Source organism: Martes martes (assembly GCF_963455335.1).
Source record: "Martes martes genome assembly, chromosome: 9".
Lineage (NCBI taxonomy): Eukaryota > Metazoa > Chordata > Mammalia > Carnivora > Mustelidae > Martes > Martes martes.
Window position 1 is genome coordinate 69,264,274 of NC_137896.1, and position 26,145 is coordinate 69,290,418.

The 26,145-nt window shown below is 36.8% G+C and overlaps 1 protein-coding gene across 33 annotated transcripts in view; it reads right to left on the reverse strand.

Annotated features, from left to right (window-relative positions):
• Positions 1-26,145, reverse strand: part of NRXN1 (neurexin 1) — a gene marked incomplete at its 5' end in the record, with an annotated part of 1,159,071 nt that overhangs the window by 168,356 nt on the left and 964,570 nt on the right. For all 33 annotated transcript variants that reach the window (XM_080814815.1, XM_080814809.1, XM_080814838.1 and 30 more), the window contains one exon: positions 4,147-4,318. In XM_080814815.1, coding sequence (XP_080670941.1) covers positions 4,147-4,318 — 172 coding nt within the window. The remainder of the gene's footprint in view (positions 1-4,146; positions 4,319-26,145) is intronic.

Sequence of the window (26,145 nt, forward strand, 5' to 3'; positions counted from 1 at the left end):
ACCACTTACTCCAAAATGGCTTCTTCTTCCTTGGAACCCATTTTCCTTTTTTTATCTTTCCCTTCAGTATTTCTTAATCAGAAACTAACAAACAATATATGATAACTCTTGTATTTTCTCACATAGTATATTTTCAATCTCCAACACTTTTTACGTACCTCTGTAACCAGACAATAAGCCTAGTATGTCCCTTTAATGTAGTACATATCCTCTAAACACTTGTTGATTTGATGTGTTAATTTGTCAGGAATAAAATGAATATTTGGCCTTGTGTAAAGGATATTTTTTGGTACACTGGTTGACAAATGACAAATGACAAACTGTGATTTACCTGGAGCAATCTTTAGACGAGGCAAGTAAAATGATGCTAAGTTCTGCAGCTTAACATTATGAGAGAAGAAAATGTATTTTTGTTGAGAGAGAAATTTTTCTACATAACTACAATTAGAAACAAATCAGAGATTAACGATGCATTATATTCTAGAGCTTTAACTAATAAGCACCAATAATTGGGTTTCTCAACTTTAAATGGCTTGCAAAATATTATTCCTGTTCATTGCTCCATGTATGAAAAATAATGGAAACTGAGCCTGCTATTCAGAAAATTCAGTATTTATTCTAAAATATGAATTGTTGAGTTAAAGAAATATTTCATATATTGCAAAGAGCATAAAATCTACCTCTACTAATTAGTTTCCTATGAGAGCCTTCTAGACAATTACTGGGTAATACCACTGGTCAGTGCTTGAGGTGCTTTTCATTAAAGGTATAGTGTTGCTACCAGATAAATTGCTTCATATAAAAGCACTTACCACAAAGCCCTATAATGGAAGGTTAAGTGCTATGCTTAATTACTAATTTCAATCCTTATTACCTATATTTTGCAGTGCAGGCACTTTAAAAGGAACCAAATATAGTCTGTTGGTTCCTGCTTTTCTGATTATAGGACTTGGTGGTAAAAGCTGTTCTTCTAATGAAGAGTAACAACAACAAAAAACTTTTAAAATAAAAATAGTCATACCACAAAGCAATATAAAAGAGATATACTAGACATTTCTATTGACTCATACATAAAATCACTTTGTTCTAAAAACTTTAATCCAGATGACATGTACTTTTATATTTGTATTCAGCCTTCATGGCTTTGTTACAGATAAAACTCCAAAAGAAAAAGGTATTTGAAATTTTCATGGTTTATTTCCTACCTCAACATCATGCTGAAATGCACACAGAACAGATGATTAATAAAGTGCTTGATAACAACAATGGTGACTCCCCTGAATTCTTTCCCTACTGGTCATTAACTTTTTATATGTATACATTAATAATCCCCACAGGTGCCCTAATATTTTTTTAAAGATTTTATTTATTTATTTGACAGACAGAGATCACAAGTAGGCAGAGAGGCAGTCAGAGAGAGAGAGAGAGGAGGAAGCAGGCTCCCCGCTGAGCAGAGAGCCCGATGCGGGGCTCGATCCCAGGACCCTGGGATCATGACCTGAGCCGAAGGTAGAGGCTTTAACTCACTGAGCCACCCAGGGGCCCCTGTGCCCTAATATTCTTGAGGACAGATTCTGTGCTTTACTCTTGCTTGTATCCTTCATAATAAGCGCAACTTTACTCACTCTTGATTGATGTTATCTAAAATACTTTTTTACGGAAAGAGTACATAGAATTTTTGACTAAATATACAAGAGGTTGCATCTAAAATAACTACTTCTAAAGGTTTACTCCTTAATTATCAGGATATTGCCAGCTTCTGATTTTTAACTGTATTTTATATTGTTTCCTATACTGAGCATCCGTTGGTAAATGAGACACTATACGTGTTAAACAAATATTAGTCTAGAAAAATATACAAATATTTATCGACTTAACTAATTTACTGCACCAATCCCAGCAACTAATATTCAAATTGGACATTGGCTTACCACAAGAAAAGATCATATCTTTTTTGAACTATACATCGTACATAGTATCTAGTATGTGCACAATTAAAGGATTGCCAATCAGATACAATATATCGAAGAGGTATAGAAATTTTTTAAAACAGAAAATATTTACCCAAATGCACTAATGCATCCAAAAATTAGATTCTGATTATCTATACTTGGGAAATGCATACTATATTTCTCTTTTAGAGGCGCATTATGGGTATTCATAAAGTCCAAGAATACATATTTTGAACTTAGTTTAACATAGATTTTCCCAAACTAACTTGAGGGTGGGACTTCCTCTCTCCCCACATAGGTCACCACTAGCATTCTCTAGAGCAGAGTTCTTACAGATAGCAGTATGGAAACTGTGATAAGAATACAAGTTACTAAAATGAAATAATTTTAACAATTTAACTGTGAAACAATCCTGGGCTTCCAGAGGCAACTCCCATACTATAATAGCAACAAGATTTGTCAGTTTTTTGTTCAGTTCTACTATTTACAGACATAACACCCTGAGAGACAGGGCCTAGAACTTATCCTACTTCACATCTTTCATGGTGTCCAGTGCAATAACTTCCTCTCAGGAAACAGGTATTGATTAATCCGTTTTTTAGGAAATTCTCCAATTTACTTTTCCGTAATTTCACTGAGGCTGTAGTTTTTATGAAAGATTCCTTTGTATCAGGATTTCAGTAAATTCAATAAAGTATCAGGAGGGGCTTTGTGACACTGCATGCATATTTAAATTACTTTCCTTCCAAATCTTGCATTCCTTCATCTTCTTACAGGTGGTAAAAGAAGGTGTACTTTCTCATAATTGTACAGTAAAATCGGGATAATTCCCAGGACATCAATTCAGCAAATATTTATTGACTGCCTACTATTTGCCAGTATTATAATGAGCACTGGACATATTATTAATGTGCTTGCTTCTGAATTTTGTCGTAGAGCTGGGTTTTTTTTTATTATTCTTAATTCAGCAAATATTTGCAAAGCTCCAGGTTTACAGAACAGGTCTGAAAGGAGGCTTGAAGATGCAGATATTTTTAAACCAGAAAAGGTCCAGAAGGGCATCACAGACATTTCATTAGACATTTCCTAATTGTGAGTCAATACCAAGAAAAATTAATCTTTATTTAATAAAGTTAGTTATTTCTTCAAATTATTTCTGCCAAGAAACAAAAACTTGTAACAAAGTCTTGTGTATATTTTGGTAACCATTTTTACTGTACAAATGAAAACTTCTTCTTATATTCTATTTTTATACTGTGCTATAAATCTGTTGTATAAATCAGTTGTAAATGCAAAGGGGCAGAGAGAAACGAGGTTGATGTTTTTAGTAACCTCTTTTGTACTAAAACATAAAGAGGATAATAAATGAAGTTAAATAACCACTATACTTTTAATTTGTATTTTACTTAAAAATGACATGCTTTTTTAAAAAATTGAGACTATATGCAACTCCAGGTAATGTTGGCCTAAGTTTCTCATCTACTGCTTTTGTTTCAATAATGTAGACCTGACAAAGCTGATTAACAATAAAAAGGTAATTTTTATTTTATCAATAATAGCTTGACATTCATTTTATAGACTTGAAATGAGTAATGCTAGTGTCACAGAATCCTTGTGAAACTCCCATATGGTTATATGACAGTGAAAACAAGTTTCAGTTAGTTACATGTTTTTATAACTGGTGATTTATAGTACTATATATCGTTCCTTTACTATTTCTCTGTTTGTTCCATGGCACTCCTGCAACTTTCACGAGTTTCAGCTCTGCACCACCATCAAAGGAACCACCTGGTCCTATTTTCTTTCAGAGAAAAGTGTGTAATATTCCTTTCCTGGGTTTTAAATTTTAACTTTGTTACTTTTGACAAAGCCTTTCCTTTGTTCAAATGCAAAGATCCAGTAAAAAAGAGCTTTGACATGTCGTGCCTTTTATGTGTGCATTTTTCTGGTTTCACCGATGTCCTGAATTTTGCAAACGATACCGTGTGCCTTCAAGTTTTCCTATAAAATGTCATTTGTACACTGTATCAAGAACAGTTTAGGATAGCATTACAATCACATGATTTTAAAGTCCAATAAATACTTGATGGTTTCTCAGAAAACCCACAATTTGGTGAAACGGACGCAAAATAGTGCTTTGTTTTCCAGTTTGCTTTTCATAAAATGTTCTCCCAGTTCCCATTCACTGGCTTACCTGCAGGGTAACGCTCGATCACTGGCCAGCTGTCCACCTGTAACGTGGCATTGCCACCACTCCTCGTAAAACGGACTACATGGTATTTCCCATCGTTAATGATTGCATTGGACTCCTCAATGGCGATGTCATCTGTCCCAACATTAAATTTAACTCCAATTTTTCCTTGGTGCTGGAAGGGAGGAAGGGACAAAAAGAGTTGTATGAAGTTATACTGATTAGTCAGCATTTAATAAGAATTAACTATAGGAACAAGATAAGAATTTCCACTCTTGCCAACTTTTGTTCAACACAGTATTGGAACTCCTAGCCACAGAAAGTAGGCAAGAAAAAGGAATAAAAGGCATCCAAATCACAAGGAAGAAGTAAAACTGTCACTATTTGCAGATGATACAACATTATATAAAGAAACCCCAAAAAACTCCATTAAAAAACTGTTAGAATAAACGAGTTCAGTAAAGTTGCAGGATACAAATCAATACACAAAAAATCTCTTGTTTTTCTTTACACTAAAAATGAACTATCAGAAGGGGAAATAAAGAAGACAATTCCTTTTATGATTACATCAAAGAGAATAAGATGCATGGGTATAAATTCGATCAAGGAGATGAATAATCAGTATACTGAAAACTTCAAGACATTAATGACATGAACTGATGAAGACACAAATAAATGGAAAGAAATTTCATGTTTGTGGATTAGAAGAACTAATAGTGTTATGATGTCTGTACCACCCAAAGAATTATGGAGATGTAATGTAATCCCTGTTAATTCTAGTGGTATTTTTCAAAGAAATAGAGCAAAGAATCATAAAATTTACATGGAACCACAAAAGATCCTGAATAGCCAAGCCAATCTTGAGGAAGTAAAACAAAGCTGGAGACATCATGCACCCTGATTTCAAACTATATTACAAAGCTACAGTAATTAAAACACTATTGCATTGGCATTAAAAACAGATACACAGATCAATGAAATAGAATAGAGAGCCCAGAAATACACTCACACATATATGACCAATTAATTTACAATGAAGGAACCAAGAATATATAATGGGGAAAGAACAATCTCTTCAACACACAATACTGGGAAAACTGGAGAGCCATATGTAAAAGAATGAAACAGGACCACCATCTTACACCATACCCAAAAATTAACTTAAAATGTCATAAAGACTTGAACATAAGACCTGAAATCATAAAAATCCTAGAAGACAACATAGACAGTATGCTCCATGACACAGGTCTTGGTGATGTTTTTTTTAATCTCACAGGAAAAGCAAAAATAAATAAGGAGGACCACAGAAAACTTAAAACAAAAACAAAAACAAACAAACAAAAAACCTTCTGCACACCAAAGGAAACCACCAACAAAATGAAAAGGCAGCTTAGTGGATGGGAGAAAATAACTGCAAATCATGTATCTGATAAAGGCTGACACTCAAAATATATAAAGAACTCATGCAATCCAATAGCAACAAAACAATCCAATTTAAAAATGAGCAAAAATCTGAAATGACATCTTTCTAAAGACATACAGATGGCCAACCAATACATAACAAGATGCCCATCATAATCATTAGGAAAATGTAAATTAAATCCATCACTTCACACCTGTTTGAATGGCTATCATCAAAAGGCAAGAAATAACAAGTGTTGGTGAAGATATGAAGAAAAGAAAACCCTTTGCACTGCTGATGTGAGTGTACGTTGGTAAAACCACAATGAAAAACAGTATGGAGGTTCTTAAAAAAATTAAAAATAGAACTATATTTTCCAGGTATATTTCCAAAGGCATATATCCAAAGGAAACAAAAACACTAATTTGGAAAGATATATGCACCCCATGTTCACTGCGGCAATATTTATAATAGCCAAGACATGGAAATAACCTAAGGATCCATAGATGGATGAATGAATAAAGAAATCATGGTATATATAATGGAATATTATTCAGTCATTAAAAATGACAACTTGCCATTTGCAATAATATAGATAGACCTCAAGGACTTTTTGCTAAGTGACATAAGTCAGAGAATGACTAATACTGCTTGATCTCTCTTATATGTGAGATCTAAAACAAACAAACAACACACCAAGTTTGTAGACACAGAATAGACTGATGACTACAAGAGGCAGGGGATGAGGGGTGGCAGAAATGGCTGAACTGTTATTTTTTCCAGCTTAGTTTAAATAAATTAAATAAAAAGTAAAAGCAGAGATTCAGAGATAAATATGTGTGTTTGTGTGTGTGTGTGTGTGAGAGAGAGAGAGAGAGAGAGAGGTCACTTCCTTCAAGACAGTCACAGTTCCGTTAAGTTAATCTTGGGTTCTTTTTGTAACTATATATTATTTAGGTCCTCTAAGAGGCATTTTCTCTTGTCATGTAGTTATCCCCCACACACCCTCCCAATCTCTGTTCAAAGAAAACACAGATTTAAACAAAAAATTAAACACAGTGTATTGTTTGAGAATATGATTCAGACAACAGCTGCTTTTCTCCAATTTTACTTTTGAAAAATTCATGTACTAGAAGCAAGATTCTTGACATTTGGGTCAATCTGGAGCATCTATTTCATGGATGATTGATATGCCAACAGAAACACTTTCAAGAGAACTCGCAGAGGTTGCCACAGAAAAGGTGGCTAGCTGCTTGTGTGGAAGGACATCCTGTCATGTCTCTAGCACACCTCCTTCACTCCACTCTTTCCATCTCCCAGTTCAAAAAGCTTGAAATTCTCTCCTTCAATAACTGATAAAATCACAGTAATTAAGTCTGTTTAGAGCCAAATGATAACTACTCATAATAGAGAAAAAGCAGTCTCAGGGATATGGGGCACACAGACAAGCATTTAGTGAGTACAATTTCTTAGTGTTTATTCACAAAAAGAGTCATCAAATGCTAAGAGCCTGAAACTTACTCAATTTCTTTTGACAGGTGATGAAACTATGACACATAGGGCAGTACAATGACTCCTTCAAGATCAGGTAACTTAATAGACAGGTAGTAGAACCAGAATTCAGTCCCTCATTTTTGGCTTATATCTAAGCCACGATGCAGTTATCGAAAATTAAACTTCCTCTCTGAATTATGCAAAGCAGCATTAAAATCATTCTAAGTGCAGTTTTTTACTGTTAACTTTAGAATTCCATACTACGAGGCAGTGAAGAGAAGCATGTGCTTATGTCCTCTGCCTCCGAGAAGCATTCTTAACAGCAGGGCTGTCAGCTCAAACATGTGCTCAGCTGATTCATAAAGCACATGGATTTGCCCTTAATCAGTAGCACAGAATACCCACTGCAAAACCCCCTCCGAGTAGATAACCTCAAACTGTCTTCAGCTTACCTTTCATCAAGCCTCAGTTGAGAGGAACAACATGGGGGAAGAGGGATCTAAAGGACATGAAAATCTTTGTATTCCTGTAGAAATTTACCATCAGAATATCAAAAAACCGGAAGATTTGGACCACATCCTCTTAACCTCTCCCTGGATTCTCATCATTGAACTAGGTGGCAAGAGTATGGGATCCACCTACACTCAGAGTTATTTTAAGAAAACCTTGTACAAAACCCCATCATATAAATGGAAGGACCTGAAGATGTTATTTGGGACATTGCTCATTGTACCCTTCATATTGACAGGCAAAATGTTCCCCTTTTTCTTTTTCTGCTTCTTACTATAAAGGATCTCTTTCTTATATTTAGTGAGTATGGACTTTGTGTGTTTTGATTTGTTTTAGGCTTGCTGGGCAATATGACTTAAGATCACATTTCCTTTCTGACTTTAGTTCTTAGGAAATGCAAAATCAAAGAGTAGGACAATTTTAAAAGCTACATAGACTTCAGGTGTACTGTTTTCCCTTGGACTTATTTTTAATGTCCACCATATTTCTTATAATCCTTACTTTAAAATCTATACCATTGTAAGGCATTTTGGTTTTCTGTAGAATGATTCCAGGGATAAACAAACAGCAGGATTCCCATGAAAACTAAAATTTTATTCAGGGGCCCGTGGAGACATTTTTTTAGACATTTTTTCTGCACAGGTCTTTTGTGCAAGCAATCATTATTTCCTGATTTTGGCAGAATTCCAATTTGTTCATTTTCAGTAAATTGTTTAACATGGTATATATTTTTAACACATGTGTGAAATAGCTCCACAGGGGAAAAATTAGGAACCATATTTAAGAGATTTATTGTTATCTTTATTTAACAAACACCTTATGGTGTTCCGAGGACTTTATAAATATTAACGCTGGTATTTCTCATAACAGCCCCAGGAGAGAGGTACTATTTTATCTCCATTTGACAGATGAGGAAAGTAAAGCACCAAGTGATTAGGTAACTTGGCTAAGGTCACACAGCTAGAAAGAGAAAAATTGTGATTCAGGCCCAAGCAGTCTCACACTAGAGTTTGTGCTCCTAAAGTTTACACTAGGCTGAATTTGAGGCATATTGGGTCATCCTATAACTGCAGTTAGCATATCTGGTTAATCTAGCTGTTCTTCGCTACCTGTTTTGTCTTTCCTGCTAGAGTAGGAGCACCATGGAGCCTCATACTGTGCTTTTCAGATTGTACACATGTACCAATCAATATGTGTTTAAAATAATTTTGAGAGGACAGTAGCAACTGATTTGTAGATGTTATAGGATGTTAAAATGGATTTTTTTTCTTAACTTCAGCTGCAATCTTGAGATGAGAGTAAGTCACAAAACAGATTGCTACTTCTACTCTACAAAATGATGTACAAGACTTGCAAAGGAGAACACTGACAACTGTTTTGGGGACCCTGATTTAATTACCTATTTTCCAATCATTAAAGAGGTGAGAAAGGCCAAGAGTTGGATAACTGGAAGAGAATTTTTGGAGACAACTAGGTTGTGATGCGATTTGCATGTACTTCTGAGGTAGAAAGTTACTTTTCCCTTATCTTAGGTGCAAAGGAAAGTGACTTCAAGGAAACATCTCAGAAAGTTGGATACTTGTCTCCTGGAACTTGGTGGCAGTGGCAGGGGTAGTCAGCAATCCCAGTTGCTCCTTCCTGGGATTGAACTCTTGTCTAAGAAGTAATCAAGGAAGAAAACAGTGGCTGGCTGATGCTCTGATACCAGAGTAAAAACATATTACTGCATCTGTGCATCAGAGTTCATTAGAACAAATGACATGTGAGCACTACCCATAGACCATGGGTTAGAGGGCCAGAACAGAACTGTGTTGTATTGCGTCCAAGAGGGCCACTGGTAGGGCTGGGGTGGTGGGGAGGGTGAGTGGTGAAAACAACTCAACAGAAAGAATCTGAAGTTGCAATGGTGGATGGCCAGGGACTGAGGGAGAAATCCTAGATACCCACCTGTAGTTACCTACCTCAGGTAACTACAGGTAAAGAAAGTCCAATGATGTGGTTAAAAACACTAATGATCCCACTAAAATATTCCCCAAAAGTGGCCCCCAGAGTCAGTTTTCAGTATAGACTAAGCCCAGGTAGATGGCTTCTATCATATTAGCCACGGTCAAGGAGAACCCTTATCTCCTCTTCCTTTTCCTGCTGTCAGGAAGGAGGAATAGAAATGAACATCACTGAAACAAGAGGAGAAACGACCTCATCCCTCATTCTGTGCAACCAGCATCTCTGAGGCAGCCCAGGCAGGGCCAATAAACTGGCTTTAACTGAAGTTATACTTATTATTACAAAGGAGTGAACTCAAGTTCCTTTCTATGTGTAAGAGTGAATGGGTGACTTTTTCACTATCTAAGAGTGACAAAAGTAGTGTTGAGACTTTCCCTGGACTTCCCTGGGGTCAGGAAGAAATATTTCTCAGGACACCAGATTTAAATTCCTGTTGCATTGTAGGAATCAGCCCTTTCAACATAACAACTGCGTGAAAATATTGGTTACTCTGGAGGTATCCCCTGTTTCAGGGTTCCTTCTATTATGGACATGTTTCTTATCCCAGATAGACTGAAAGAAATTCTTACAGTTCCCTACTTGTTCTGATAGGAAGGCCACAAGAGTCTCTTACTATCAGAGTTCTAATTACTAATGAGATTCAAGTTCTGTGAATAGAAGCAATAAAATACTAGAGCTACAAAATGTACAAACTCTGAAAAAAAGTCCCTTTACCTTGTCCCTAACTTTTTCAGCAAAATTAAATGTAAAATGAGTATTTTCTAAAATATAGAAATCCCCAGATTCTGCAGGGATTCATTTCTTGCAACATAAAAAACAAAACAAAACAAAACACAAAACTGTTAAGGAACAATGAGGGTTTGTGATGCTTGGAGAGTTTCTGACTTTTAATCTATGCCCATCCTTTCCTGGATATGTTGATTTGGTCCTTTGACTTCCAAAACCTTTAACATTTCATGAATTCAAACTCCAGTCAGCTAGAACAGAGCTGCAATACCACCAAAGTAGGTTCAGACAACAGACTCCACATGAAATCAGACATAATTTACCCTACCCAGGCTGCATCAAGCCATAGAGTCCATTTTTTCCCTGAAAACAATGAATTAAAAATGCACATAAAAGGGCACCTGAGTGGCACAGTCAGTTAAGCATTCGACTCTCTTCTCTTGCTTTCAGCTCAGGCCATGATCTCATGGTCATGTGATCAAGTTCCGTTTCAGTCCTCGCACCCAGCTCAGTCTGCTTAGGACTCTCTCCTTCTACACCTACCCAGTTACCTGCCGCCATCCACCCTCCCTGGATCATGTTAATCTGTCTAAAATAAATAAATAAATCTTTACAAATGCACATAAACCACACAATATTAACATGAAGTGTATTTAGAGGGCCCATATTTCTGATTCCATTCAGAAACTGTAAATATGAGACTCGAGGCAAGATGGCAGAGGAGTAGCAGACTGAAATGACATCAGATCCCAGGAGTTCAGCTAGATGGGTACCAAACACCTACAAACTCAACAGGAGATAGAAAAGAAGCAAAGCAGCAATTCTAGGAACAGAAATTTGACCACTTTCTGAAAGGTAGCAAGTGTGGAGAAGTGAATCCGAAGCGATGGGAAGATAGATGGTGGGGGGGAGGGCCCGGCTCCTGGGAAGCGGTGGAGCAGTGGAGCACAAAATCCAAACTTTTAGAGTCTGCCCCACTGTGGGACATCACTCCAGAGGCTCAGTTGTGGGGTGGAGCCCTCACGGGGACAGTGTGGTCTCAGGTCCCGCAGGTAACAGAAAGATCACGGGTGTCTGAGTGTGGCAGAGCTCCCAGGGATTGGAGCAGGGAAGCCAGCTACAGAGACGGAGCCAAGGAGTGAGCTCTCAGCTCAGGGTTACCTTAAACTGTGGTCCAAGGCACAGTCGGACCACTGCTCTTTGAGCAGGGACCCCACAAGTTGCAGATCCGGGGAGACTCACCTTTCTCCTCCAAGCAGTGCAGCAGGAATCTGCTGGGATTGGAGACTCCAAATGGGGCCGTGCACCAGAGACAGAAATGCTCAGTCACAGGCCAGGTGAGCTCGGAGTGTGGCCGGAGAACAGGGAGACTGGAGTGATTGACCACTTTTCTCTGAGGCCGCACCGAGGAGTGGGGCCCCAGCTCTCGGCTACTCCGGGCCGGAGATTGGGAGGCCACCATTTTCATTCCCATCCTCCGGAGCTCTACGGAAAGCGTTCAGGGAACAAAAGCTCCCTAGTGCAAACCTGAGCAGATTACTTAGCCCGGTTCCGGCAAGGGCTGTGCAATTCCTCCTAGGGCAAAGACATTTGAGAATCACTGCAACAGGCCCCTCCCCCAGAACATCAGCAAGAACATCCAGCCAAGACCAAGCTCACAGGTCAAGGAAAACAGCGGAATTCCAGAGGACAGGAAAGCAAAGCATGGAATTCATGGATTTCTCCCCATGATCCTCTAGTCTTGCAAAGTTAAATTAAATTTGTTTTAATTTTACTTTTTTCTTATTCTATTTTTTTTAACTTCTCCGCTTTCCTTTTTTAATGTTTTTTAACTAGTTTATCTTACCAATACTTTTCTGAAAAAAAAATCTTTTTAAACCTTCATTATTATAGTCATATTTTATCCTTCATTATATTTAACCTTATTTTTTGTATACATATTGTTTTTTTTTTTCTAAAAAATTTTGGGATACAATTTCTTCTAATAGATCAATATATACCCTAAATCTAGCACAGGGCTTTGTTCTAGTCTCCAGCATGAGGACATTCTCTCCACTTTTTATTTTCTTTTTCCAACCAACTTATCTTATCAATTCCTTTTTTAGAATTTTTTTTTTAAATTTTCATCTTTACAATCATATTCCATCCCTTCATCGTGTTTACCCTTATTTTTGTATATATATGTTTTCTTTCTTTAAACTTTTGGGAGGTAGATTCTTCTAAAAACCAAAATATATCCAAAATCAAGTGGGTGGCTCTGTTCTATTCACCAGCTATATATATATATATAACTTTTATATAAATATATATATAATTATAATTATGTAATTTTCCCCCTTTAACCCCCTTTCTTCTCCCCCTGATTTGGGGTCTCTTCTGACTTGGTTAGCATACATTTTTCTGGGGTCTTTGCCACCATTTTAGTATTCTTATTCTCTCGTTCATATATTCCTATTTGGATAAAATGATAAGGCAGAAAAACTTACCACAAACAAAAGAACGGGATGCAGTACCGACAGCTAGGGATCTAATCAATAGGACATTGGTAATATGTCAGATCTAGAGTTCAGAATGATGATTCTCAAGGTGCTACCTGGGCTTGAAAGAGGCATGGAAGATATTAGAGAAATTCTGTCTGGAGAAATAAAATCCCTTTCTGGAGAAATAAAAAACTAAAATCTAATCAAGTTGAAATTTAAAAAGCTATTAATGAGGTACAATAAAAAAAATGGAGGCTCTTAGTGCTAGGATAAATGAGGTAGAAGAGAGAAATAGTGATATAGAAGACCAAATGATGGAGAATGAAGAAGCTGAGCAAAAGAGAGACAACTACTGGACAATGAGGGGAGAATTTGAGAGATAAGTGATACCATAAGATGAAACAATATTAAAATAATTGGGGTTCTAGAAGAAGAAGAAGAGGGGGGGGCAGAAGGTATATTGGAGTGAATTATAGTAGAGAATTTCCCTAACATGGCAAAGGGAACAAGCATAAAAATCCAGGAGGCACAGAGCATGCTCCTCAAAATCAATAAAAATTGGCTCACACCCCGTCATCTCATAGTAAAACTTATGAGTCTTAGCGACAAAGAGAAAATCTTGAAAGCAGCTCGGGACAAGAAGCCTATAACATACAATGGTAAAAATATTAGACTAGCAGCAGACTTATCCACAGAGGCCTGGCAGTCCAGAAAGAACTGGAATGATATATTCAGAGCACTAAATGAGAAAAATATGCATCCAAGAATACTATATCCAGCTAGGCTATCATTGAAAGTAGAAGGAGAGATACAAAGCTTCCAGGACAAACAAAAACTAAAAGAATTTGCAAACACCAAACCAGCCCTATGGGAAATATTGAAAGGGGTCCTCTAAGCAAAGAGAGAGGCTAAAAGTAGTAGACCAGAAAAGAACAGAGACAATATACAGTAACAGTCACCTTACAGGCAAAACAATGGCACTAAATTCATATCTTCCAATAGTTACCCTGAATGTAAATGGGCTAAATGCCCCAATCAAGAGACACAGGGTATCAGAATGGATAAAAAACCAAAACCCATCAATATGCTGTCTACAAGAAACTCATTTTAGTCGCAAATTTAAAGTGAGGGGGTGGAGAACCATTTACCATGCTAATGGACATCAAAAGAAAGCTGGGGTGGCAATCCTTATATCAGATCAATTAGATTTTAAGCCAAGGACTATAACAAGAGATGAGGAAGGACACTATATCATACTCAAAGGGTCTTTCCAACAAGAAGATCTAACAGTTTTAAATATCTATGCCCCTAACATGGGAGCAACCAAGTATATAAATTAATTAATAACAAAATCAAAGAAACTCATTGACAATAATACAATAATAAAGAAGATGTGGTATATATATGTGTGTGTGTGTGTGTGTGTGTGTGTGTGTGTGTGTATACACATATAATGGAATATTATGCAGCCACCAAAAACAAAATCTTGTGGAGTCTGGGTCACTCAGTGGGTTAAGCCTCTAAGCCTCTGCCTTCAGCTCAGGTCATGATCTCGGGGTCCTTGGATCGAGCCCTGTATCAGGCTCTCTGCTCAGTGGGGAGCCTCCTTTCCCTTCTCTCTCTGCCTGCCTCTCTGCCTACTTGTGATCTCTCTCTCTGTCAAATAAATAAATAAAATCTTTTAAAAAAATTTAAAAAATGAAATCTTGCCATTTGTAGTGATGTGGATGTAGTGATGTAGTGATGGAACTAAAGGGTATTATGCTAAGTGAAATAAGTGAATCAGAGAAAGACAATTATCCTATGATCTCCTTGATATGAGGAATTTGAGAGGCAGAGTCTGGGGTTTGTGGGTTAGGGAAGGAAAAAATGAAACAAGGTGGGATCGGGAGGGAGACAAACCATAAGAGACTCTTAACCTCACAAAACAAATTGAAGGTTGCCGGGGGGAAGGGCTAGGGAGAGGGTGGTTGGGTTATGGACTTTTGGAAGGGTATGTGATATGGTGAGTGTTGAGAAGTATGAAATTCTGACAATTCACAAACCTGTACCCCTGGGGCAATTAATACATTATATGTTAGTAAAATTAATAATTAAAAAAATAGAAACTGTAAATATTCTCAAACACACCCCTCCCATATTGACAGAACAGCAAGTTATTTCAATTATATAAATAATAAAGCTTGCTAAACTTTCTTGCCAAAGGATAATTACAATTTAGAAGAATCCATTTCAAATTCTTATTCTCTGGGATTAAATGTGATTGTGTCTGGCAAATTCTCATGAATACTGTATTAGCAAAACCAGCAGTAATTTCACTGGACATGTACTGATATTTCATCATTGTATCTTGCTTGAAATAGATAACCGGCTCACATATAATTTCAAAAATCTATTATGAGAATAGCAGTAACAAGGCATTTATAATTTAATGAAGTCTTTCCATGGATTCATTAAATAAATAGTGACAAAGGTAATTATTGATTTTTTCACAAAAGCTCATTTCTGAGTAAGGATTATATTATTAAACCAAGTTAAAAAGAAACATGAAAGGTGACACTGGAAAGGAACTAGAAAGTTCTAGCAAGTGGCACCATAGTTTCATGCGCCTTTTAATTCCATCTGTAATCACATATTCACTTGAAAAATATTTATTTTAACCAGGAATATGATTTAATGGTGTACTTGTTATCTTGGGCATACTTCAAGGAAGAGGTGGCTGTATGTTACAGATGCTGGTCTATTTCAATCTGTATGCATACAAAATAGGTAAAACAATACAGAAATGTACAGATTTATCCTGTCTGTGGCATACAGATATGTCCACTGATTTTTTTCTCCTATTCTGGGGATGTTATGTAGAATTGTATGGTTCAAGGGAAACGACCAAAAATGAAAAACAAAAGCTTCCATTAGTTTTATGTGTTTACCATACTTTTAGAGTATCAAGGTGCAAACAAGATGAACAAGGGTGCAAGCCAGAATGGCATGTGGGTCAGCAAGGACACTTGCTTCTGGTCTATAAGCTTCTGTTGTGCAACACGATATAGTCCCATACCCCAGGGACTCACTTTGGGTAAAACTTGACAATGCCTTCAAATATACTGAATGCTTGCGCTCATTTCAGAATACGGAACAACTCCGAGGGTCCAATTTTACATCGTCAACTGAAATGGGGGTCAGGACGAATGTTGTGTTTTGTTCCTCCAGAGACTGATCCTCACCAGGGAACAGAGTTTTTAGGGCCTGAGGGGGGACTCTGGGGCCTAAAGTCACTGTTGCCAGAATAACTAACACCGTAGAGTGTGTCAGACAGCCACCTGTGCTCTCACCTCGAGACAAACAGATGGATTTGGAGAATTGCTAATTTAACCCAAATACATTTCCAAATGAAAGACTAAGAGGCCTCCCTACCCGAAAGAGACTGTGTTTACCAATCTAGATATATTTTTGCTCTAGTTCTCTCAACCTGGCACTGAGCTGGAACTGCACTACCCCCACCCTTAAATAAAACACACACATCATCATCATCATTTCAAGAATAAGAAGGTACTGCTGCCTTGTCTCCCACTTTCCCCACTGAATAATATTTTTTATTCATTTAGCTGATAAAAAAAATGGAATATATGACACGCATCTTGCATTGGGCTAAGTGTGCAGACAGTGCAAACATGTAAAGTGCATTCTCTGTCCCACAGGAAGTTTTCAGTCAAATCAAGAAGACAAGTCATGCGTGCAAATATTCACACCCAGAAACCAGTTGAGGGAGCAGCAAGGAGGAGCAGGGTGCGCCATGAGGAACTGCTCTCAAGGGCCTCAGGGAGCCTCTGTATGTGTGGCAGGAGCAAGTCAGCATGCAGACAACTGTAACACGGCTAGTGGATACCAAACACACTCAGGGACACAGGAGATATCTTCCCTCCGTGTCTCATCTCTTCCCGGGGATTGCATCCCAGAGCGCTTGCTACGTGCAATCCATTGAGCTCTAGATAATTTATCACTTAAAACTCCCAGCCAACCTGAAGGGTGAGTGCTAATTTTTTTCCTGTTTACTCAGAGTTTAAAAATAATGTGTTCCCAAATCATAATGCTAAGAAATATTGGTGCTGGGACCTGACCATGACGGATGGGATTTCTGAAAAATAATGACTTCAACGGTGTCCATGTTCTGGGAAAAGATCTTGAAGCCAAGGCATGCTCAGAGAACTGAGTCAGGAATAGGACAGGAGCACCAAAGTGCATCTTTCTTTTTGGCTAATTACATCTCATAGCACCACACAGCAAGGAACCAGAAGTGGGAGAGATCATCAGTGAAGCCCCTTTAGAAAGATCTCAGTTAGGGGTAGTACCTTCCAGAAAACAGTACTTTCATTTTCCCATCACATCTCCCTCTGGGTAGTATGCTTTTTCCAATCCATCTCCATTCTACAGAACTGAAAAGTTCCTTTGATTCCATGAAACTATATCCTGGACAGTGATACTATCTTCCTTGAGACTTATTCTCATCTCTTGGTCCTCAGAGTATCTAATACTCTGTGACAATCCTCTCTCAGGTACTTCTGCAGGTGTTAGTTTTTATACATCTGTTTTAATGTCTCTACTATATTATAAAGAGCCTGAGGGTAGGAAAAAAAGACTGACTTACACCTCACTGTATCCTTAACAGCACTTTGTAGACCACCTGTACATTTGTGATTTTCTAAAACTCTTTCACATACAATTTTCTTTTTTTGAGATATAATATCACATATCATAAAATGTGCCCTTTTAAATTATATGCGTCAGTGATCTTAGTATATCCACAAGGCTGTGCAACCATCACCAGTGTTTAATTTCAGAATATTTTCATCACACTGCCATTTCTTCTTGATGAGATAAGGCATAGAAAGTTCTTAGCACTCTTAATGGCTACTCAGCACCTATGAGCTGTATTATTATTGCTCCTATTATTATTATTCTTACATTTGGAAAACAATGTTTTGCTCCCTAGTAGGTTGATGGATATTAACTAAAATAATGTTTGAATTAGATAGCCATTATAGTTTAGTTAGGTCACGTAGTCTCTCACTGATCTTCACACTTATGAAACAGCATGCCTATTTTATAAATGGGGAAGCTAAAGCTCAAAAAGGCTGAGACTTGACCAAAGTCAGAGCATCTGTCTGCCAGGTGGCTTAAGAGAGATTATTCTAAAATCGAATCATACTCACCTGTGGGCTACAATGTCTTGCCATTGTTAGCAGAAACTGCTTGATTAGGCAATCTCTATGCCTCCTCCCATTTCAATGATACTATAACTATGAAAAGCCTACACGAAAGGCCAAGCACATGGTGCGTGAGCACGCACATACACACAATTTAGAAAATACTAGGTAGTTTTTTGAAATACATGAAAGATGCTGAAATCTGAATGTGAGTTTTAGTTTTTTTCAAAATACATAAAATAGATGAATAGTATTTTATTATATGTTTAAATCAGGAATTCTCTTATTTGGGAAGGGCAGGGTGAGTATCCCACTAGGTCAATGTCTCAGAGTAAACTGGCATACCTTTGTAAATCAAATGTGTTCTTTCCTAAGAAATTATGACTCCTTACTCCAGCAGGGATGGTGGGACTCATCTTTAGGAACAAGAACTTTTGCCTTGCCAGGTCCGTAGGACTTGATGTGGCTAAGTGAGAAGGGTCAGATAGTTCTTCTGAGGACAGAGAGACAAGGAGTTCCGAGCTCAAAGGACAACACCAAGTGTTTTTAACGCCTCCCTTTCCCCCATATTATGTCTTTAGAGGAAATTAAATCAAGAATCAAAACAATATAGGTGATTAAGTGACAGACTCATATATTTTTGGAAGAGGTAGTAGCTTAATGTGGATATTTGGAGATTGTCTCTATTTTGTTCATTTCACCAGTTGAATCAAAACTAGATTATTCTTTATATTTGGAAAGACCTTCTTGAACCCTTATGAAGTTCTTCATAGTGGCCATGGGTTCAGAGATGTCATCAAGCCTTTCACATTGTACTTACCTGTGGTCTAAAAAGCACAACTCTACACGATATCATGCACAATGAAGAATGAAATAAAGCTACTGATGCCCTTGGGAATCAAAATCATCTCATTGGGATCATTAATTCTGTATTCCCATCTACTGAAATGGCAACCATCACCAAGTAGAAATATTCATCTTTAAATGTGCCCTTATATATAAAGAATGTGTTCTATGATGAAGCATCTTCCCCTAAATAACAATCTTAAAAGTCCAGAAATCAAACAGAGCAAAAAACAGTCACTGACTGTTGGCCTACGCAAGGTTCATAATTTTTCACTGGTAATGTCTCCGGTTTGAATACTTAGCCCATGGCATCTGACATAGCCTCATGACAAATTCCTCAGATCTGCACAAGTAAAGCGAAGATTCACACTGGCTAAAGTTTAGATTCAAAGTGCAGTGGGCTGATCAGATATAGCTTGTTGTTTTTTTTTTGTTTTTTTTTTTTAGTTTTTGATTTCTTTTATTACTGTTGTTTTAAAACCCTTGGTTGGGTGTTAAATTAGCTTTGCTCACATTTTACAGTCATTCAGAAAACTGTATGCAATAAACATTGTATTTCAAATACTAATTAAAACCATAACCTTTGTTTCTCTGCTTTTCTCTGATTCCTTGTCTTTGGGGCACTATACTGCTTATTATTACCTCTACCAGGAACCGGATAGGGAAAGGACATTCAGCTCTATCAATTCTGCCAGTTGTTGGCATTTCTATGTAAAAAGGTTTTTTTCTATAAAAAAGGCTTGGGATTATTTGTGGATTTCATTTATTTGTTGTATCCCAGAGTCATCATTTTTGTGGAGAGCTGACTATATAATTACAGTTGGCTCTAATGTTCCAAATTTCCATAGCACAGAGTACCACATTTTTCAGACAAATAGACAAAACATTTTTGAATGGTGATTTTAGTTCTCTGTATGATAAATGTTACTTCAGTAACTAGGTTTTAAGTAAAATAAAATTAGCTTTTGTATTTTTTTAAGTATTAAAAAATATCAAGAGATAAACGCAATTATTTTTAATGCTTCAGTTGATGAATGTTTATGAGCTATACATGAAATGAAAAGGTCAGTATGGAAGGTATAACATATTTTAAAGTTGTGTTTGGTGAATCGTGACTTGCAACCAGAAAAATAATAACGAGATAAATTTTCAAGTGTGTTTGATGGATTGACTTTTTACTAATGCTGTCTTGGTTTTCACAAGCCTCAAGCAGAGCCCTAATTTAAATGCATTCCAAGAGAAAAGCTGACAGTGCTACCTTTCTCCTTTTCTTTCTTATTGACTTTTGTCCAGGACTACCTATCTGACGTCTTCAGAAAAAGCAAATGTGTGCATATGGGCAGAGAAAAGCATTTGCCAAAGACTATTTTCTATAGAATCAGCAAGGCTCTATTATTTCCAGCATAGCAAGTAATAATTTCTGCAGCCTTCAAAAATGAATCTATGTTTATGTGTGTGGTTTTGGCACAACACAGATTTCAGAAGAGCATATGGAATCTGGAAGAGTGAAGCTCTTAATAAGTATTATTATCTTTCTTCAAACACTAATATTACCACAAAAATAAAGTATGGAATAAATAAAATAATGTTGAGAAATGTTTATCAAGTGCCTTAAGTGAAGTGTACTTCTCAAAACAATGTACAAAACAGTGACTTCTCAAAACACTCTTCCTAGGGCTCAAAAATTTTTAAATGTATTTGTTGGTTGTGTTTATTTTTAAATTTTTTTTTCAAATATTTTATTTATTTTTTGGAGGGGAGAGTGGGAGTGAGAGAGAGAAAATACTAGGGGGGCAGACTCCTTGCTGGGTGGGGAGCCTGAGGCAGGACTCCATCCTGAGACCCGAGGATCATGACCTGAGCCCAAGGCAGACATTTAACTGACTCAGCCACCCAGGTGCCCATGTTGGTTTTGTTTAAATACATTCATTTCCCTAAACTACATGACTTTCTAGCATAAATGATACTCAAATTTTGGAAACATCTTAACACATGAGTTTTGTCCTCAACAATCTTCCATTCATTCATTCAACAAATACAAACAGACTTCTTACTATGCAGACATTCCGCTAAGTTCTGAAGAAACAGTGGTTAACAAAACAGGCAGCACTACTGCCAACGTGAAGCTTAAGACTTGAATTATCTCTTTCTACATTAAAATTTATATTAGCATATAAAGCATGCTAAGTGTCAAGAAGGAAAAGAGCAGGGTGTTAAGAGAGGCACTGAGTGGTTAAGGAAAGCCTCTTTGAGGAGCTAAAGATGAGAAGAAATCAATAATGTGAGAATAAGAGTTTCTCAGGCAGAGAAGACTGTGTGCACAGGCCTCAAGGAACAAAAATATATGGGTATAAAGACAGATGCTTTTATGTACAAATGTAGAAACAAGTATAAATATATGGGTTTTTCACAGAAACAGATATGTCAATTATATGAATATATGTAGGTATTATCCAAAAAGTTAATCTAGGAGGTAAAAGTAAAATTTTTTTATGTAAAATGAAAATTTTATATGTAAAAATTTTATATTTAAAATGAAATTACATATAAAAAAAAACAAAAATTTATCATTTGCACAAATAAAGCAATTGGAAAATAGATAGCTAACCATACTTAAAAGATCTTCCAATCTAACAATGGAAAAATATTGATACAAATGTAGAACTGAACAGTATGCATCTTGACATTTGTCTAGTTGTTTGTTCCTAAGTTTCATTTGTCAATGTGCTTTATGAAATACAATATATACAGACTTTCTGAATCAACAGGGACTCACCCCATTTTCTAAAAGTCATTTTTTTCTAGAATGTCAAAAATGATTCATCATTCTATGCTTATATTTCAAAGCTAATATAACACATTTAGTTTCTTTGTGGGTAGAATGTCTTATTAACTTATTTCTCTAGAGAGCCCTTTTATCTTAAGATGTAACAAGATTTCTCTGTGCACTTTCCGCCTTACACATACTGTTTGAAACCACTAGATTGGTTTTTTAAGTACCCTCCATAAACTAGTTAAAGAAGGAAGTTTTCAACTTTGACCCTTTTACCTCCCTGTTCACCTAGAAGAGAAAAGGAACAAGGTTCAATACCCATGTCCCTAAAATGTACTTCTCCAGGCAATGAACTTCAAACAAGAGAAGGAATTCGCTCAATCCTACTTCCAGAAAATTTTCAAATAAATGAAGTCAAAATATGAGTTTTTCCTATTATTTGGCCAAAATCTTTAAAGACAAAAACACACGAAGTACTCAACTATAAATAATTCACAAACATTTTGAACCTGAGACGAATGTTCATTGCTGTCTTCTTGAGAGCAGTAACCAGTGCAGGTTCCCCGAGGTCAGCCCTTCTTACTGTTTACCTATTAGAGCCAGAGGATGTTTTGAGAAGACTATGGATTCTGATAATAGGGTGAAGATAGACAGCAAGGTAAATATCTGGAACGAAGTCAAATTATCAGCTCTCTATAAAGGAACAGATGCCATCTCTCCCTTTCTTCCTCATTGCTTTGTCACACTAGCCTTTCATTTCTATGAATGTGTCATGTTCTGCCCATCTTAGGATCTTGGCTGTTCTGTTTCTGTCTGGTTACCTGCTTCCTTGCTTCCCTACCTTCAAATAATGGATCCTGTATGTTTTTGGGGAAAAAGAACCTTGAGGACTTCAGGATGGAGGTAGGCATCAAATCTGCTGAGCAAAAGTACAAGGCTTATCTATGGAAATGCCGTTTTTTGGAGCAAAAACTGATTAATGTTCACACCCTGAAGTACAAAAGGCACTTAAAGGTCTGTCCTGACAGTAACTTGGAAAGTCAGTGCCATATAGGAAGGCCAAGTCTCTTGTGATTAACGGTACTCTTCAATGGACTTGGGTTATCTGTGACCAACCTTTAATCATTAAATACCACAGCGAGATTGATAAGCTATGATCTCATGTCCAACTTCTACATGTACCTTGCCAAACAAGTACACTCCTTCAAAATGAACACCAATAAAACCTAACGGAGAAGTAAAAATCCACTGAGAAATTAATCATTAATATCATTGTAAAGCCAAAAGGGGGAACTATAGCTAATTTCTTCACAGTTTCATAATATCAGTGCCAAACTTCCCAAATGAGAGTGGATATAGAGGAAGGGCTATGGTTGGCAGCAGATGCATGATGATGGCGGTGGTGATGGTGAGAACAGCTAGCCTGCTTGAATACTTGCTATGTGTCCGGCACTCCTTCTAGGCAGTTTACAGGAGATACTATATTAAAATATATAATATTATTTCCAGTTATTTGATGAGGAAGCAGAGTCTCAAAACGTTTAATGACTTAACCCTAAGCACCAGCCTAATAAATGTGAGAGCTGTGATGTGTTCTCAAGCAATGTGGTTCCATATTGTGTAAGCTCAGCCATACCAGTGTGCCTCTCAAAAGGACTCCAAGGTGCTAAGGAGAGATTACCATTTAGGTATGGTATCAGTAAGCCTCTTGGGAAGAAAGAGATGTCAACATCCTTCTCTTGTATATACCAAGCAATGTATCGATTACTTTGCAAACCTTCACTCCTTTAATCCCCTCAGTAACTCATATTTGTCAGCCTTACAATCACCATGTTGAGCATGTCTGAAACTCAAAGCAAGTAGGAGAATTCTCGGAAGTCAGAACTAAAATATCATCAAGTTACATCCAACATAGGCCTATCTAGTTCCAAACTTATATTTTGCAACCACTTCATGCTATTTGCCCCTGTACCTGCTTCAAGACCCAGTGGAAATAAAGAGGCTACAAGAGAGTACCCTGGGTCCTCTAAACCATTATCGTTTTGTAAGGCTCTGAACACTGCCAAACTTGCCAAGGTAAGAGTGGGTAGAGCACAGCAACTCTTCTTTCATGGGCATTAAATTAGTCCAGTTCAGAATTGCTAGCAAGCTAAATCTTCAGCTGCACTAGGGACGGAGCAGATTTCCTCATACTTCAGTAGCCCTCTGAATAGAAATGGAAGCATAATACCTTTCAGGTTTAGTTATAAGTCTGAATGTCACCAGCTGCTCAAAAAATTTACGGAAGAGCACTTGGAAAAATGGCCATTTTCTTTCCTCTTTCCCAACTTGTCTGCATGCCTGTTTTTCTCTAACATCTTTTTTCCCCTCACAGCTAACGGATTTCTTTAAATCATTTTAGTGCTAGTTGTCATTTTGGGAAGATGTGCTTCAAAGTTCCAATCAAGTCCAATAGACTATGTCATCACCATAACAAAGCCAGTCATGTTTTTTGCTAAACAAAATGTCACTTGGGTGAAAAGGAAATGAGAAAATTAGTTGTAGTTTCCCCTAGTGATATACCTAATATTTAAAGAGAAATATTAATAACTTTCCAGCAGATTAAGTCTTCCAAATGTCACAATCAATTATCAAACAATATAGATCTGAATTTGGTAACCATTTTGCATGTATCAAAAAAAGCTTTGTAGGGGTGCCTGGGTGGCTCAGTGGGTTAAGCCTCTGCCTTCAGCTCAGGTCATGATCTCAGGGTCCTGGGATCGAGTCCCGCATCAGGCTCTCTGCTGGGCAGGGAGCCTGCTTCCCCCTCTCTCTCTGCCTGCCTCTCTGCCTACTTGTGATCTCTCTCTGCCAAATAAATAAAATCCTTTTAAAAAAAAAAAAAAGCTTTGTAGAGTACTGTTACATGAAACAGCTAAATGGTTTTAGAAGAAATAAACTTCTATTATTTTTATATCACAATAATACAGATAACTTAATAAGTAGTGTTGCTGAACTTTGAAATACGAATTGACCCAAAGGAAGTATTTTTCTATTATAATTTTTAACTTAGATAACTTTCCACGTCATGATTAGAAATGTTATTAGTATGGGATCCGGAAGGAGACAAACCATAAGAGACTCTTAATCTCACAAAGCAAACTGAGGGTTGCTGGGGGGTAGGAGGAGAAGGAGGGGGTGGTTGGGTTATGGACATTGGGGAGGGTATGTGATATGGTGAGTTCTGTGAAGTCTGTAAGCCTGATTCACAGACCTGTACCCCTGGGGCAAGTAATACATTATATGTTAATAAAAATAATTAATTATAGAAAAAAGAAATGTTATTAGTCTTGTTTCTTATTCTATCTCATTTAACCCCTCTTTTTAAAATATAATGACCATGGCTCAAATCCTTTTAACATTCTCCTTCCATGAATATTTAAAGTTTTCTATTAATAAACCAAAATTCTTCAAATTGTTTAATTTTTATCTTAGTTGTTTGAAACTAGTCTCTCAATCACTGTCATCTTCTCTTTCTCCCTAAGCATATAAGCATGGGTCTAGTTTTTAATGACACCACTTTTAATTTAGGCTAATTTTATCCAAGATATTGCCCGAGAGTGTCAGCTCTGTGAGATGACTTCATGCAAGGAATCATAAAGATAATACCCATGCTGCGCTAAAACCTGAACAAAAAAATAACTGAAATTCTTTCTCCTCAAGCAAAGAGCATACTTTGATGTCAACAGAAAGAGGAAAGAATATTTCATATTGGCTATGGTAGCACTCCAATTAACAACTAACAAGTAACAGTCTATGATTAAGTCACAAGATTCAACAATTACATTAAATGATAGGTGAGTAAGAGATGTGGGAAGCTTTTAAGCTTGGACCAAAATGCAACAAATACAAACCTAGCACAACTGGTTTGGTGACATTAAGCTTCTGATTAGCTTTCTTAGTCAAAATTAAATTATTCCATATTCCCTTGAAATAATAATATAATTTCCCACTTTGGTTAACTCTATCAGGTATCTCAAAATTTGTTCTTATAATTTATTTCAACGAAAAACTGCTATAAAAAGAAGTTACGAAAACATTTCTAGAGGGATTGATAAATTTACTTCCTAAGTTTAAACACCATCAAAGCATTTTATTTTTACTTTTGTTTTTAGTGCAGCATTGAGCTTAAATTGTCATTATGTCCAATCTCTGCTACAAGAGCTGAACTGTTTTGTTTTCCCAACAAATCACTACACGGACGTTAGTAGAGACCACCAAAATGCACTGGTTATGGAAGACATGCCATTAACATACATGATATATGATTATCAATTCAAAAAGTAGCCAACATTCAAGTTATTCAAATAAATGCACACAAAAAAGAGAAATTCAGTAATAACACCCCAAAAAACCTTTCAACATCAAGAGGTTTGTCATGATGTCTTATACACTGACACCAGCTGAGTGTTTCACAAGTATTGTTGAATTTTTATCCATTCTTGAGCCACATCTTAATTTTAATCCAACTTATTTTTTTGGAACAGCATTTATTATTTGATTTTTTAAAATAATCCCCCCATT